Source organism: Hypanus sabinus, chromosome 7 (genome assembly GCF_030144855.1).
Source record: "Hypanus sabinus isolate sHypSab1 chromosome 7, sHypSab1.hap1, whole genome shotgun sequence".
Lineage (NCBI taxonomy): Eukaryota > Metazoa > Chordata > Chondrichthyes > Myliobatiformes > Dasyatidae > Hypanus > Hypanus sabinus.
Genome location: NC_082712.1, coordinates 173,075,797 through 173,092,516, shown reverse-complemented (window position 1 = coordinate 173,092,516; position 16,720 = coordinate 173,075,797). Strand labels below are relative to the sequence as shown.

Sequence of the window (16,720 nt, the reverse complement as noted above, 5' to 3'; positions counted from 1 at the left end):
ACATAATGGAATGGTGATACTTCTCCCTCACTTGGAACTTTCTTTGTTATCTCATTTTACACATTAACTTTATTCTATATCAGCTCAAGATTATTTGTCATGTGTCCGGCATCGAAAAATACAGTGAAACATTTGGTTTGCTTTAACAACCAGTCCTGATGAAGGGCCTCAGCCTGAAACGTCAGCTCTTTATTGCGCTCCATAGATGCTGCGTGACCTGCTGAGTTTCTCCGGAACTTTGTGTGTGTGCCTGTCAAACATCCAGTGTGTAAAGGAGGACAAATCGTGCAAATAATAAATTTAAAAAGTAAATAAATAATACTGAGTCCTTGCTTTTGCTTTGCTCAGAGTACATGCAAATATGAAATAAATAAATCCTGATTAGTAATATGAACTCTGCACTTGCAGGATCCTCCTATTAAAAAGTAAATTAATGTAGGGCCCTATGTTTTGGTCAGGTAATGGGTGTTGTATTTTAAATCTAATTCATCCCGCATATTTAATGAAAGCCCATAAAAAGCACGCTACAAATTAGCCTATAAAGCAAAACCAAGCCTGAAATTGAAATCTCTGATGCATGGATTTTAATATCAAATATTTTATTAATACAGCTTGTGATCACTAAAACCTTTCAGAACACTTTCTGAGCATTTGAAGGAAAACCAATCACTTACACATCGAGTCAAGTAACTGCTGACTGTGACACGGGGGAAGTGTTGCAATTGAACCCATATCCACCACTTCTGCTGGGAACTTGCTCTACACTCGTACCTTTAGTGATAACTCAGGTCCTCATGTCCCGGCATCATCCCACTACATTTGTGCAATTGTGCAGTGTGGCTCAAAGGACCAGACAGACCTTCTCCATGCTATAGTGCTGAATAAATAAATAGATAGATAGATAGATAAATCAATCAAGGCATTGGCAGATTTCAAAGCAAAATAGTCCACAGGATAAAGCATAGTGTAAACAGGACTCAGCTCAGTTTGAGATATGGACAGAGAGTTTCAATGAACTCAGGGTTATGGAAAGTGGAATATGGAAAACCAACCAAGAGGGCAATGGAATGATTTGAAATAATAAAGGTATCAGTGACGGTTTGACGAGCAGTGAGCTGATGTAATGGTGGGGATAGAATGACACTGAGGTGAAGATTGGTGATCTGTATGATCAAGGAACTCATCAGCTAGTCCAGGGGTCAATACCAAAGACCAAAGCCCAAAGATGGATTGGAGTCTGGAAGTTGAAACCCATTGGCCGATGCCCAGTGGAGTTCCATGAGGTTGGAGGACTGACCGTGTGTGTGAGGGAAGGAAAGGGGATTGTTTGGCTGTTGTTATTTTATTGCTTGTTGTGTTCTTTCTTGTTCTGGTGAACCTTGTGGGCATACTAATGCATCGCCAACACCAGTCTACCTGCCAGCAAGGACGTATATACAGAAAGGTGTCAGAAAATGGGCTGCAACTTCATGAAGGATCACACCCACCCTAGTCATGGAATTTTTGTCCCACTCCTTGGCATCTGCTCCAGGATGACCAGACTCAAAAATGGTTATTTTCAACACCTGATCGACACCTCCACCCACTAACTCACCTCCTCCACACCCCCAACCACCACTACTTTATCATTTCCTGTCAGATAATCCTGTGCCTAGTTTCACTTTATGGACATACAATCAATCTTTGTGTATAAGCTTTCTTACATATTTACTTTTATTGTGATTTTATTATTATTGTGTTTTTGTGCTGCATCGGATCTGGGGCAACAAGTATTTTGTTCTCCTTTACACCTGTGAACTGGAAATGACGTTAAACAATCGAGTCTTGAACCTGGAATCTATGTTAGCACTGGAACATGTGGTGACAAGTATGAGCAGACCCTAGCACATCCCCAGACGTGTTGTTGACACATTTCATCGTATGTTTCGATGTGCATTTGATAAATAAATCTAAATCTGAATCTAGTGATGGAAGTGGATGTGATGGTGGCGTTTCATAGACATTTACAAAGGCACGTAAATATCCAGGGAACAGAGGGATGTGGATCATGCGTAGGCTGTAACATTCCCTCTAACTTTTTTTACAGCTGTGTGGACCAACTATTGCTCTGAGCAGGAAATTTTTACACAGTCTGAAAACTGCACAACACTTTAAATGTTCATCTTTTGTAATATGCAGACAATGAATGGTTCCTTAAGGGTATTATAGATGGGGGGGGGGTCGTAAATGGAGACAAGCTCCCACTACCTATTAAATGCTCCCAATGGCCTGCATCTCAAATACCCTCAGACAACCAAGTCCAGCTCCTTGCTGGACATGTGGCTTAGCTACTAAGCCTGGCAGAACCGTTTCTACTGACAGAAGGGGAAAAGGCAGGTAACTGGTGCCTTAAAACCAGTCGCTTTGGGCAGATGGGGCTCATCAGCTGTGGTTGGCAGGTCATCTAGGGGAAGGAAAACTCTGATCTCAAACCTCTGCTGCCTTGTAATTATACCCACTCATGGGGAAGGCTTTGGAGTAAACCCCGAGGGAAAAATCTGGAGCTGAAGTCTTATCCATACTGCACTAACCACCGACACTGGGCTATAAATGTGCAGGAGCAGTGTGTTGGTAAGTGCCTTGCTCAAGGGCACACACGCTGCCTCGGCTGAGGTCGAACTAACGACATTCAGATCACCAACCCAAAGCCTTAACCACTTGGCCACGTGCCAACATGCCCTAAGACAGTCTTACATTGAGGTCAATGCTGACTGGCAACTCCTGTGACACTGCTGGTACAAAACTGCATCAATCTCTGTGGTTCTTTTGGTTTCATCAGATGTGTGGAGAGGGGGAGCTTGCTACATGGACAACAGCTTGTTCTCCATATCGTACTGCTCAGGCTTTCATACCTAGACAGCTAGGATGCAACATCCATGGGCAGCTCTGACTGACAGAGGTCTCAGAATACAATGAAAATTGATGCGTCAGATACTTTTGGTTTTATTTAATAATTGACACATTTCATTAAATACAGGACAACAAAGAAAATATTTCAGGTGTTATAAGCCTTTATTTCTAGCTGCATAGCAACAAAGGCTATAGGCGTGGGAGCATTTCAGTTAGTGGTCAGCACAGACATCGTGGCCGAAGGGCCTGTTCTGATGCTGTACTGTTCTATCTTCCATTGGTTTGGCTTGCACTGTGTCACCAGACTCAGAGATGAAGATTTTTTTTCAGCCAGTTGGTGGTGAACCTGTGGAATTCATTGCCACAAGCAGCTGTGGAGGCCGAGTCAATGGGTGCATCTAAGGTGGAGGTTGATAGATTCTTGATTAGTCAGAGTGTGGAAGGTTAAGGAGAGAAGGTAGGAGAATCGGGCTGAAGCGGAAATGGATCAGCCATGATGAAATGGCAGAGCAGATGTGATGGGCAAAATGGCCCAATTCTGCTCTTATATCTGATGGTCACTATCTCAATGACTCCAATACAGTTGACTGCACAGAGAGCTAACCTAATTAGAAAGGCCCTAGACAGACAGTCACAAGGGTTGGTGATTGATTCCAAGTATCCTTCTTCTTTCCAGAGGATTTCCCCTGTGGCTGTGGTCTGGTGGTGCATTCTCTCAAAAAGTGTGTAATGATGCCAGACCTGTAAGTGGTGAACTAAAAGTCTTTGAACAGAGAGAGGCTTGAGTTGACACATCTCTGTTGGAATCGCACTCCTAACAAGAGGGAAAGTGATTACTTAGATCTGACAGCTATGAAGGATAAGTTAATCAAAGAGATTTTGTGATTGAAATAAAGAGGCAACCTGTGAGGGGGTGTGCACTGGATGGGTCCATGATGGTACACAATTCCATGCTTTTGCAAATGGATGACAAGGACTGAAGATTCTTCCCCAAGGAATATGCCATTTGGTGGAAAGGTTGTTATCTGTCTGGGTCTATGTTGTTAATTTGCAGAGATACACCACAGTAACAGGCCCTTCTGGCTCAGGACGCCCACATTGCCCAAGAGCATATCTGTGACCAAGTAGCGCAAAGAGAAAGCAGAAATAGTTCAAAAATCTGACAGCAGAGTGTAAGAAGCTGTTCCTAAAGCACTGAGTATGAACTTTCAGACTCCTGTACCTCCTCCCTGTTGGTAGTAATGGTGAGGGTCCTTCATGATGGATATTATTTTCTTGAGGCATCGTCTTTTGAAGACGTCTTCGATGGCGGGGAGACTAGTGCCCATGATGGAGCTGGCTGAGTTTATAACCCTCTGTAGCTTTTTCCAATCCTGTGCATTAGATCAGAAAAAGGGCGCCATGGTAGCGTAGCTTCCAGTGCAACGCTATTACAGCACGGAATGTTCTGAAGTTTGAAGCTCCATCTTAGCACAGTCTGTAAGAAGTTTGTATGTTCTCACTGGGAGTGTGTGCATTCCCTCCGGGTGCCCTGGCTTTCGCCTACAGTCCAAAGATGTACCGGTCAGCCGGTTAATTGCTCATTGTAAATTGTCTTGTGATTAGACTGTGGTTAAATATGCGGGCTGCCGGGCGGTGCAGCTCATGGTGCCAGAAGGGCCTGTTCCGTGCTGTATCTCTAAATAACCATATAACCATATAACCATATAACAATCACAGCACGGAAACAGGCCATCTTGGCCCTCCTAGTCCGTGCCGAACCCTTAATCTCACCTAGTCCCACCTACCCACACTCAGCCCATAACCCTCCACTCCTTTCCTGTCCATATACCTATCCAATTTTACCTTAAATGACACAACTGAACTGGCCTCTACTACTTCTACAGGAAGCTCATTCCACACAGCTATCACTCTTTGAGTAAAGAAATACCCCTTCGGGTTTCCCTTAAACTTCTGCCCCCTAACTCTCAAATCATGTCCTCTAGTTTGAATCTCCCCTACTCTCAATGGAAACAGCCTGTTCACGTCAACTCTATCTATCCCTCTCAAAATTTTAAATACCTTGATCAAATCCCCCCTCAACCTTCTACGCTCCAATGAATAGAGACCTAACTTGTTCAACCTTTCTCTGTAACTTAATTGCTGAAACCCAGGTAACATCCTAGTAAATCGTCTCTGCACTCTCTCTAATTTATTGATATCTTTCCTATAATTCAGTGACCAGAACTACACACAATATTCCAAATAAACAATAAATAAATAAAACTGCGGAGGGTTGTAAGACCCTCTTACAAACCTGGTGTCAACATCCGGCAAAAACCCAGCACGGCATTTTCCCATGGCAGGAATTGAAGCAAGTCAGAATCAGAAACAGGTTTAATATCACCAGCATATGTCACGAAATTTGCTGGCTTTGTAATAGTATAATGCAATACATAATAATAGGAAAAACATAATATATGTGTATATTAAGTAGTTAAATTAGCATTGCATAAATAGAAATAAAAAAGTAATGAGGTAGTGTTCATGGGTTCAATGTCCATTCAGAAATCAGATGGAAGAGGGGAAGAAGCTGTTCCTGAATCATTGAGCGAGTGCCTTCAGGCTTCTGTACCTCCTTCTTGATGGTAGCAATGAAAACAAGGCCTGTTCTGGTTAATGGTGGTCCTTAATGATGGATACTGCCTTTTTGAGGCATCGGTCCTTGAAGATGACCTGGATACTACAGAGAAAAGTGCTCATGATGGAACTGACTAACTTTACAACTCTCTGCAACTTACTTCAATCCTGTGTAGTACCTCCAGCCATACTAGACGGTGATGCAGCCACTTAGAATACTTTCCACAATACATCTGTAGAAATTTGTGAGGGTCTTTAGCGACATAATGAATCTCCTCAGACTCCTAATGAAATATAGCCGCTGTTGTGTCTTCTTTGTAGCTGCATCGATTCAGGAACATAACCTTCTCCTCTGCCATCATATTTCTGAATGGACAGTGAACCTACGAACACTACTTCACTACTTTTTTTTGCACTGCCTATTTAATGTAACTTTACTATGTATAGCTATCACCTCTATCGCTATTACGATAGCAGGAAGATGGGGTGAGTGCAGATGCACGGGAAATGTAGTGGAGGGAGGGAAACCCTATATATATACTGTATATCCTTATTGTAACATGATATTGACCCTGATTCTGATTCTGATCATTCATCATTCTGATCACTGGGAAATACTCTGTGCATGTGAGGATATGGTTAGCTGCACATCTGACACTTGGTAAACATTGGCCATGCTAAGGAGAATTGTGCACTAAAATGTTCGAGCCAGTTTCCCCATGGGTAACAATTGACCTGAAAACAATTGGTAGCACTATCTAATTCGGGGGAAATTACTTTTACATGAGATTAAACAGGTTAATTTAAAAGGACAGGTTATATTTCTACACTGGTATTCCCCTCATATCGAGGTTTGAGAGGCTGAGTGTTTAGGATGATTTAAGCACTTTGGCAAACGGACACCATTTTCGGCCCATAATCTAGAACAAGGGGGCATAATCAAAAAGTTACATCAGGGTGATGTCAAAATATTTATTCATAAATTGAGAGTAGAATTCTGATTTACAAGACCAATTAAAAAAGTTTCCACATAGAGGATAATAGCTCTTTTTAGAAAAGGATTATTTTGACCAGCTGAGAAAACAGGGTGGAAAATGGGAGGTAGAATTTAATGCAAACAAGTGTGAGGTGTTGCACTTTGAGAAACAAATCACACTAAGACTTATCGGGCAGTGAGGAGTGAAGAAGAATAAAAGTACCTTGAATACAGATCTATAATTCCTTGAAAGTGGAATCATGGGTAGATAAGGTCATAAAGAAAAGAGATTCTACAGATGTTGGAAATCCAGAGCAACGCACACAAAATGCTGGAGGGACTCAGCAAGTCAGCCAGACTCTATGGAAAGGAATAGTATATTCCCCTTTCCTTTCTAGTCTTGAAGAAGGTCATAAATAGAGCTTTTAGGGCTTTCATACATAGAAACATAGGAATCTACAGCACATTACAGGCCCTTCAACCCACAATGTTGTGCTAACCATGTAATAGAAGCTGCCTAGAATTTCCCTACTGCATAGCCCTCTATTTTTCTAAGCTCCATGTACCTATCTAAAAGTATCTTAAAAGACCCTATTGTATCCGTCCCTACCACCATTGCTGGCAGTGCATTCCATGCACCCACCATTCTGTGTGTGGAAAAACTCACCTCTGACATCCCCCTTGTACCTACTTCCATACACCTTATATATATATATATATATATATATATATATATATATATATATATATATATATATAATGTACTATAATAATATAGTATTATAGTATAATACAAGAGATAAATATATACACACACACACAAATTGTAATATACAAAATATATTTATATATTATAATAGATCATTTATGTACCATAAATTACTGTATATAATCAATTATATCCTGCACATAATGCAATTAAATAAGTACTGCAAAAGGAGAGCAAAAAAAGTGAGTTAGTGTTTATCAATTCGCTCATTGTCTGTTCAGAAATCTGATGTCAGAAGGGAAGTAATTGTTCCTAAAACATTGAGTATGTGTCTTCAGGCTCCTGTAACTCTTCCCTGATGTAGTAATGAGTCCAAACTATTCCTATACGCAAAATATTACTGACTCTAATCAATTATTATCCTCTTCTTATAGGCTTTACAAATAATGACTTCAAGAGCAGGGAGGCAAAATTTCTAATCTTATGGTTTATTGACTGTGGTTATCCATATTATCTGTTTAGGTAAAGGTCACATACTTGGTTGGTTTAATAGGTTATTTATGGATTAATGTTAAAGAAAGTGCAAGATACTGTTGTCGAGACCCCACTTGGAGTTTTAATAGTTCTGTTATTGTAAAGACATCATTCAATTGGCAAGAGTGCAGAGCAGATTTACAAGGATGCTGCCAGGTCTTGAGGGGCTCAGATACAGAGAGAGGTTAAGCAGGGACTTTGTTCCTTTGAACATGGGAGATTTGAAGGGTGACGTTACAGAGGTGTATAAAATCATGAGTGGTTTTGATAGAGTGAAAGCATTCAGTCTTTTTCCCAAGAAAGGGAAACTAGAATTAAGAGAGTATAGGACAAATAAACTCTTCTTGGGCATCTAGCTGGGTACAGGTATTGACTTTAACCGATGTTTCAATGACAAATTTACTGGCATATAAAATGACTGGCGAACATCAACCAGACGAGATGCACGGTGAAAACTCTCATCGAGGAGCACAGAGGTGTATCCATTTGGGTTACCCAGAGAAATTGGCAGTAGCAGAACATTGCATCTGCAATGGCCATAGGATTGACTTTGACAAAACAAAACTACTATGCCATACCAGTGGCTTTTGGGACCACCCGGCGAAGGAAGCCATTGAAATAAAACTAGAGGAAAAGAACTTTAACAAAGGCAAAGGTCTCACTCTAAGTAAGAATTGGAATTCGATTGTAAGCAAGGTGGGACAGCAGAAACCTGATTGGATGAGGACTAACCAATCAGGAGTGATGGATAATGGGGGTATAAATACCATCAGACTGGACATCCCTGATGAAGATGGCAGAATTTGTCATCGAAGTGTCAGTTAAAATTGATACCTGTACATGGCTGGAAGCCCAAGATGAATTTATTCATCATCTATGCCAGGAAAACACTAGATCCTTTTTCAAGACAGCACAAGTGTTCAGTAAGGAGAAACATTTAAAAGAGAGTGCAGCACTGATGGAACGAGCCACCAGAGGAAGTGGTTGAGGCAGGTACAGCAGTATCATTTAAGAAGCAATTAGGTACAGGGAGAGGTATAGGCCAAATGCCGGAAGTTGGAGGTAGTTGAGTGGGGCTGTGGTTGACAGGATTTCACTGGACCAAAGGGTCTGGATCTATGCTTATATTCCTCTATGACTGTATGATTAACCATCAAGTAGCCACTTGCAGTAATCCTATTGAAAGATATTTGTAGAAGAACGTGGAAAGGAGGGGTTTAGAAAGATGTGGGCCAGATGGGGCTAGCTTAGTGGGTACTATAGTCAGTATGAATGAGTTGGGACGAGGGGCCTGTTCCCTTGCTGTATGATTCCATGGCTAGAATATAAACATGTGACTTTTACTCCATCACTTTAAGCATACAGAAGCATTTTGTTCCGCATCAAATAGCTTTAATAACTACACTTACAATGTACAAGTAAGTAGTGTTCACTCTTACATTTTTGAGGCCTTATGTCACTAAGAATACAGATCCAGTGGCTGTGAAAAGCTAAGATGTTCAGAATGTCAGTATATACTGCTTGTGCTGAGGTCTCAGGTGGAACTGCATCCACACTGTAACCATGACCGAAGTGATAAAGGTACTTTGCTGTCTTACGTTTTCTTGAGCATGCTGGTGATGTCTGGTCCTGTGACCTTTCGTGCCCTGGACTTGTCTTGTTCTCCATTCTTCAGAACCTTTAGTCTCACTGGGGTGTATACCTCTTGACTTTTCTGTTCTTGGGTTTTTAGCGGTGGGGCATTGGGAAGAAGGGATCCTTCAATCGGCCAATCATATTCCTACAAAAAAAATTATTTTGTTTCATCCACATATGCATACCTACATGTACTCAGTGGCCAGCTTATTAGGTACACCTGTACATTAGGTCATTAATGCAATTGCAATCATCTAATCAGTTCACCATGTGGCAGCAACTCAACGCATAAAAGCATGCAGGCATGGTCAAAAGGTTCAGTTGTTCAGACCAAGCAACAGAAGGAGGAAGAAATGTGATCTAAGTGACTTTGACCATAAAATGATTGTTGGTGCCAGATGGAGTGGTTTGAGTATCTCAGACACTGCTGATCTCCTGGGATTTTCACACATAACAGTCTATCTAGAGTTTACAGAGAGTGTGCGAAAAGCCAAAAAGATGTATAGTGAGTGGCAGTTGTGTGGGCAAAAACAACTTGTTAATGAGAGAGGTCAGACCAGAATGGCCACACTGGTTCAAGCTGACAGGAAGGCGATAGTAACTCAAATAACCGTGTGTTACAACATTGGCATCCAGAAGAGCACAACACATTGAACCATAATGTGGATGGGCTACAGCAGCAGAAGACTGGACCAGGTTCCACTCCTGTACCTCATAAAGTGGCTCCTGACTGCAAATCTCTTGTGACATTGTGTTCAACCATGTTTGCCTCATTTGGAGATATTGAGTCACTCTTCTGACTGCACCTTAACTCAGTGAGCCAATTGTGAAGATTTGGCCTAGACAGGTATATTGAGATAACTACCACTACTCAGAAATTCATGAGGTCAATCAAAGGGGAATTGGAACTGCCTATAATTATGGCACGTCAAGTTAGTACTTGACTTCCTTGTATTTTGAAAATACAATTTGTGTCTGTTTAGCATATCCCTTCCTCATGTGCTTGCGCACCAAGATCTGGAATTCCCTCTCAAAATCTCTCTGCCTTTATGACTCAGATTCATATTCAGATTTATTTATCACATGTACATCAAAATGTTAAGATTGTAACTCCATAACATATTGGTAGTAGAATTAGGTCGTTTGACCCATTGAATCTGCTCTGCCATTCCAAGCTGATCTATTATCCTTATCAACCCCATTCTCCTGCTTTTTACCCTTAATTCTTGATGCCCTGACTAATCAAGAACCTAACAATCTCCATGTTAAACATACATAATGAATTGCCCTTCACAGCCATCCATGGCAATGAATTCCAGACATTCACCACTCTCTCGCTAAAGGAAATTCTCCTCATGTCCGTTCTATTCTGAGGCTGTGGTCCTAGACTCCTCCACTGTAAGAAACATCTTCTCACCATCTATTCTATCTAGGTCTTTCAATATTCTATAGGTTTCAATGATTTCTATTGGTTTATATGTTAACCCTTTTGTTTCCAGGATCATTACTGTGAATCTCCTCTAGACCCTCTCTAATGCCAGCACATCTTTTTCTTAGATGAGGGGCCTAGAACTGCTCACAATATCCCAATGCCTTATAAAGCCTTAGTATTACATTCTAGTTCTCACAAAATGAGTGCTAACATTGCATTTGATTCTCTTACCACAGACTCAACATGTAAATTAACCTTTAGTGTATCCTGTACAACAATTCCCAAGTCCATTAGCAGCTGAGTTCTGAATGTTCTCCCCATTTAGTCCATGCCATTATTTCATCTACCAAAGTGCATGATGATACAATTTCCTACATTATATTCCATCTTCCAGTTGTTTTCCTGATCTCCCAATCTGTCAAAGTCCTTCTGCAGCCATCCCACTTTCTCTAACACTGTCTGCCCTTCCATCTTTCTTCCTATCTTTCACAAACTTGGCCACAATGGCATCAATTCCATCATCCAAATCATTGTCAAAAATGTGAAAACAAGCAGTCCCAATATCGACCCATGTGAAATACCACTAGTCATCAGCAGCCAACCACTCTTTACCTCCTGCTAGTCAGCCAAACTTCTATCTATGCAGGTAGCTTTCCTGTCATTTCATGGGCTTTTACCTAGTTTAACAGCCTCATGTACAGTACCTGATCAAACAGCTTCTGAAAATCCAAGCAAACAACATACACTGACTCTCCTTTGTCTATCCAGCCTGTTATACCCTCAAAGAATTCCAAAAGATTTGTCAGGCAATATTTACCGTTATGAGCCTCCAAGCACCCTGAAACCTCATTCCCAACTACTAAAATCAGCCTAACTGGCTTATAATTTCTGTTATTTTGCCTCCCACCCTTCTTAAAGAGTGGGGTGACATTTGCAGTTTTCCAGTCCTCCGGAACCATTCCAGAATCTAGTTATTCTTGAAAGATCATTACTAATGCCTCCACAATCTCTTCAGGTCTTTCAGAACCCTGGGGTCTACACCATCTGGCCCAGGTGACTTAGCTACCTTCAGAACTTTCAGCTTCCCAAGCACCTTCTTTTTTGTAATAGCAACTACACTCATTTCGTCCCCTGATGCTCTCCAATTTCTGGCATAGTACTGATGTGTTCTACAGTGAAGACTGATGCAAAATACTTATTGACTTTGTTGCCATTCATTTGTAACCCCATTACTACCTCCCCAGCTTCATCTTCCAGCAGTCTGATATCAGAATCAGAATCAAGTTTATTATCACTGGCATTTGTAGTAAAATTTGTTAACTTAGCAGCAGCAGTTCAATGCAATACATAATATAGAAGAAGAAAAAAAGTAAAATAATAATAATAAATTACAGCATACATATATTGTATAGATTAAAAACCGTGCAAAAAACAGAAGTAATATTTATTTAAAAAGTGAGGTAGTGTTCACGAGTTCAATGTCCATTTAGGAATTGGATGGCAGAGGGGAAGAAGCTGTTCCTGAATCGCTGAGTGTGTGCCTTCAGGCTTCTGTATCTCCTACCTAATGGTAACAGTGAGAAAAGGGCATGCCCTGGCTGCTGGAGGTCCTTAATAATGGACGCTGCCTTGCTGAGACACCGCTCCTTGAAGATGTCCAGGGTACTTTGTAGGCTAGTACCCAAGAATGAGCTGACTAGATGTACAACCCTCTGCAGCTTCTTTTGGTCCTGTGCAGCAGGACTCCCTCCCCCCCCCCGCCCCCCATACCAGACAGTGATGCTGCCTGTCAGAATGCTCTCCATGGTACATCTATAGAAGTTTTTGAATGCATTTGTTGACATACCATAACTCTTCAAACTCCTAATGAAGTATAGTCGCTGTCTTGCCTTCTTTATAACTGCATCAATATGTTGGGACCAGGTTAGGTCTTCAAAGATTTTGACACCCAAGAACTTGAAGCTGCTCACTCTCTCCACTTCTAATCCCTCTATGAGGATTGGTATGTGTTTCTTCATCTTACCCTTCTCCTGAAATCCACAATCAGCTCTTTTGTCTAATTAATTTTGAGTGCAAGATTGTTGCTGCAACACCACCCCACTAGTTGGCATTTTTCGCTCCTTAACGCCCTCTCATTTGCATCTGAGATTCTACCAACAATGGTTGAATTATCCGCAAATTTGTAGATGGTATTTGAGCTATGCCTAGCCACACAGTCATGGGTATAGAGAGTGTAGAGCAGTGGGCTAAGCACACACCCCTGAGGTGCACCATCATCAGTGAGGAGGAGATATTTTCATCAATCCGCACAGATGGTGGTCTTCCAGTTAGGAGAACAAGGATCTAATTGCAGAGGGATGTTCAGAAGCCCAGGTTCCAATACCTTCTGTTGCCTTTCTTTTACTCTTTATATATCTGAAAAACTTCTGGTATCCTAATTTATACTATTGTCTAGCATTTTGTCATATTTCATCTATTCTCTCCTTATTGCTTTTTTATTTAGTTTCTGTTTGATTTTAAAGTTCCCTAATCCTCCAACTCCATTAATTTTTGCTATATTGAATGACTTCTCTTCCTTTTTGACTTCCCTTGTTAGCCACAGTTACCTCATCCTCGCTTTTGAATACTTCTTCTTTGGAATGTATCTATCCTACACCTTCTGAATTGTTCCCAGAAACTCTAGCCATTGCTGTTCTGCCATCATCCCTGCTAGTGTCCCCTTACAATCAACTTTGGCCAGCTCCTCTCTCATGGCTCTGTAGTTCCTTTACTCCACTGTAATATTGATTTTAGCTTCTTCCTCTCAAACTAAAGAGTGAATTCTATAATCTTATGATCACTGCCTCCTAAGGTTTCCTTGAAACATTCAGTGCAATACGTAATTCGCATTAACAACTAACATATCTCAGGATGTGCTGGTTCCAACCCACAAGTGTCACAACACATTCTAACCATGGCCACTATGCTTGACTGATCAACACAGAACACAACAAAATAGAACATACCAAGTGACTAAGCAACAACAGCCTCCCTCCCAACACAAACATAGTCAGTCCTCCAACCCCAGGACAGGCCTCTTCTAGGCCCCCAGGCTCTGATTCACAAATATTAAACCTTCCCAAGTGGATAACTTATATGCTCAGGGCTGTTTATTTACTTACATGAGAAAATTTACAGATGCTAGAAATCCAAGGCAACATATACAAAATGCTGGAGGAACTCAGCAGGTCAGACAGCATCTATTAACAGTCAACATTTCTGGCCATGACGGCGAATACTTATTCCTTTCTATAGATGCTGTCTGGCCTGCAGAGTTCCTCCAGCACTTTTGTATGTGCTGCCTATTTATTTATTAATTGTTTATTGTATTTACAGAGTTTGTCTTCCTATACACACTGGTCGTTTGTCAGTCTTTGTGTGTAGTTTCTCATTGATTCAATTGTATTTCTTTGTTCTAATGTGAATGCCTGCAAGAAAACCTGGTGATGTACGCTCTTTGATAATATATTTACTTTGAACTTTGACCTTTAAATTTATTGCCCAAACCTCATGGCTCTTCTGGAAGATGGTAGCGCGTTCAGTCACAATGGCCTCTTGGGGGCCCAGCAAAGATGTCTTTTTTAAACTTCGTTTTGTGATCACAGGACAACGCTAGAAATTAAGAAGGTCAGTTACTACAGGTTCAGCCCATCAGCGAGGAGCTTGTTGTCAGAGGAGCTAGACTTGTTGCGGGCTGTGTTACTGCCTGCTACAGGTAGGCGTCAGAGTCTGAGTGTGAAGGTCTTGTGATAGTCTTGGATGTTTCTCTGCAATCGCAAGACCATGTTGGACATTGATAATGTAAAATGCTGGAAGACAGGATCTTTTGAACAAAACACGTGTTTTTTTTTTATGTGCTCAACAAAGATAGTCAGCTTACCCTGATGTCATTGTATCAGATACCGTCTCTGAAAGTGAAGACAACTCAGTAGCGATGTTTGTAAATTATGTAGAACAGTTTCTATTCAGGACAGTATGTGTCATCTGTCACTCATCACATTACCGGACACAGGACACCCACCCCAACTCCCCAGAGTTCTCCAAAACCAGCATTTTCTCTTTAACTAGAGCTCTTACAAACCGCCAAGCTCAGGTCCTCTGTGCCTTAGTTGGAGTAACAGCAAGTTCCTCTGGCTCGTCCAGGGGTGTGCTGACACACACGTGGTCATGTCATGATGCAGGGAGTATGGGAATGGAGCCATCCAGGTCTTGGAGGCAACCTACAGAAATAGATTTAAGTTTATCCTTCCTATCTACAATAAAAGTCCTTTTGCCAGGTTACAAAACATGGAACGGGTCGTTGTAAGGAGGCTTAAAGGGATTTTGATGTGCAATATGGCAGACAAAAATGAAAATGAAATAGGTAGAACATCGGTCAATTGGAACCCAAAAGTGCTGTGTGCGATGATGGGAGGTAGGAATAGGTAGAAAAGAATTGTTTACTGGGGTGGGCAGAATGTTGCTGAGACACTGACCAGGTGGTCACGGTGTCAGGAATAAAATCACCCGGTACCCGTGGTGGCTGCCCATACACTAGCTCTGCTGTGGAGGAATGCATGTCCTCATGGTATGATGTTGTGGCCATCACTGAATCAAGGCTGAAGGATGGTTGTAGTTTGGGGCTGAATGTCCAAGGTTACACATTGTATCGGAGGGATAGGAAGGTAGGCAGAGGGGGTGGTGTGGCTCTACTGGTAAAGAATGGCATCAAATCAGTAGAAAGATGTGACATAGGATCAGAAGATGTTGAATCCTTGTGAGTTGAGTTAAGAAACTGCAAGGGTAAAAGGACGTTGATGGCAGTTATATACAGGCCTCACAACAGTGGCTGGGAGGTGGACCACAGGTTACAACAGGAAATAGAAAAGGCAAATCAAAGGGGCAATGTTATGGCAGTCATGGGAGATTTTAATATGTAGGTTGATCAGGAAAATCAGAAAATGGATCTCAAGAGAGTGAGTTTGTTGATTGCCCAAGAGACAGCTTTTTAGAGCAGTTTGTTATTGAGCCTACTCGGGGATCAGCTATACTGGATTGGCTGTTAGGTAATGAACTGGAGGCGATTAGGGAGCTTCAGGTAAAAAAAACCCTTAGGAACCGGTGATCACAATATGACTGAGTTCAAATTGAAATTTGATAGGGAGAAAGTAAAGTCTGATGTAGCAGCATTTCAGGGGAGTAAGGGGAATTGCAGTGGTATCAGAGTTAGGAGTTGGCCAAAGTAAATTGGAAGGAGCTGCTGACAGGGATGTCAGCAGAGCAGCAATGGTGTGTGTTTCTGGGAAAATGCAGGACACATGTATTCCAAAAATGAAAAAATACTCAAATGATAAAATAGTAAAACCATTGCTGACAGGGGAAGTCAAAGCCATTGTAAAAGCAAAAGAAAGGCCATACAACAAGCAAAAATTAGTGGGAAGATAGATTGGGAAATTTTTAAAAATCTACAGAGAGCAACTAAAAAAATCATTAGAAGGGAAAAGATAAAATATGAAAGAAAGCTAGCAAATAATATCAAAGTGGATAGTAAAAGTTGATAGTGAAAGGCCTAGATAGACATGGAGAGGATTTTTCCAATGGTGGGTGACTCTAGGATTAGAGGGCACATCTTCAGATACCAAGAATGTCCCTTTAGGATAGAGATGAGGAGAAATTTCTTTATCCAGAAAATGGTGTATCTACAGAATTCATTGCCACAGACTGGTGTGGAGATCAAGTCACTGGGTATTTTTAAAGTGAGGCTTGATAGGTTCTTGATTAGTCAGGGTGTCAAAGGTTATGGGGAGAAGGCAGGAGAATGGGGTTGAGAGTGGATATAGGACTGCTAGAAAATGAGGCAGGAAAAATAATAACGGGGGACAAGGAGATGGCTGATGAACTAAATGAG

At 41.3% G+C, this 16,720-nt stretch overlaps 1 protein-coding gene across 9 annotated transcripts in view; it reads right to left on the bottom strand.

The window, feature by feature from the left end:
• The window catches only part of LOC132397404 (doublecortin domain-containing protein 1-like), a 544,514-nt gene that overhangs the window by 130,437 nt on the left and 397,357 nt on the right, over positions 1-16,720 (bottom strand). For all 9 annotated transcript variants that reach the window (XM_059976139.1, XM_059976134.1, XM_059976131.1 and 6 more), the window contains one exon: positions 9,326-9,507. In XM_059976139.1, coding sequence (XP_059832122.1) covers positions 9,326-9,507 — 182 coding nt within the window. The remainder of the gene's footprint in view (positions 1-9,325; positions 9,508-16,720) is intronic.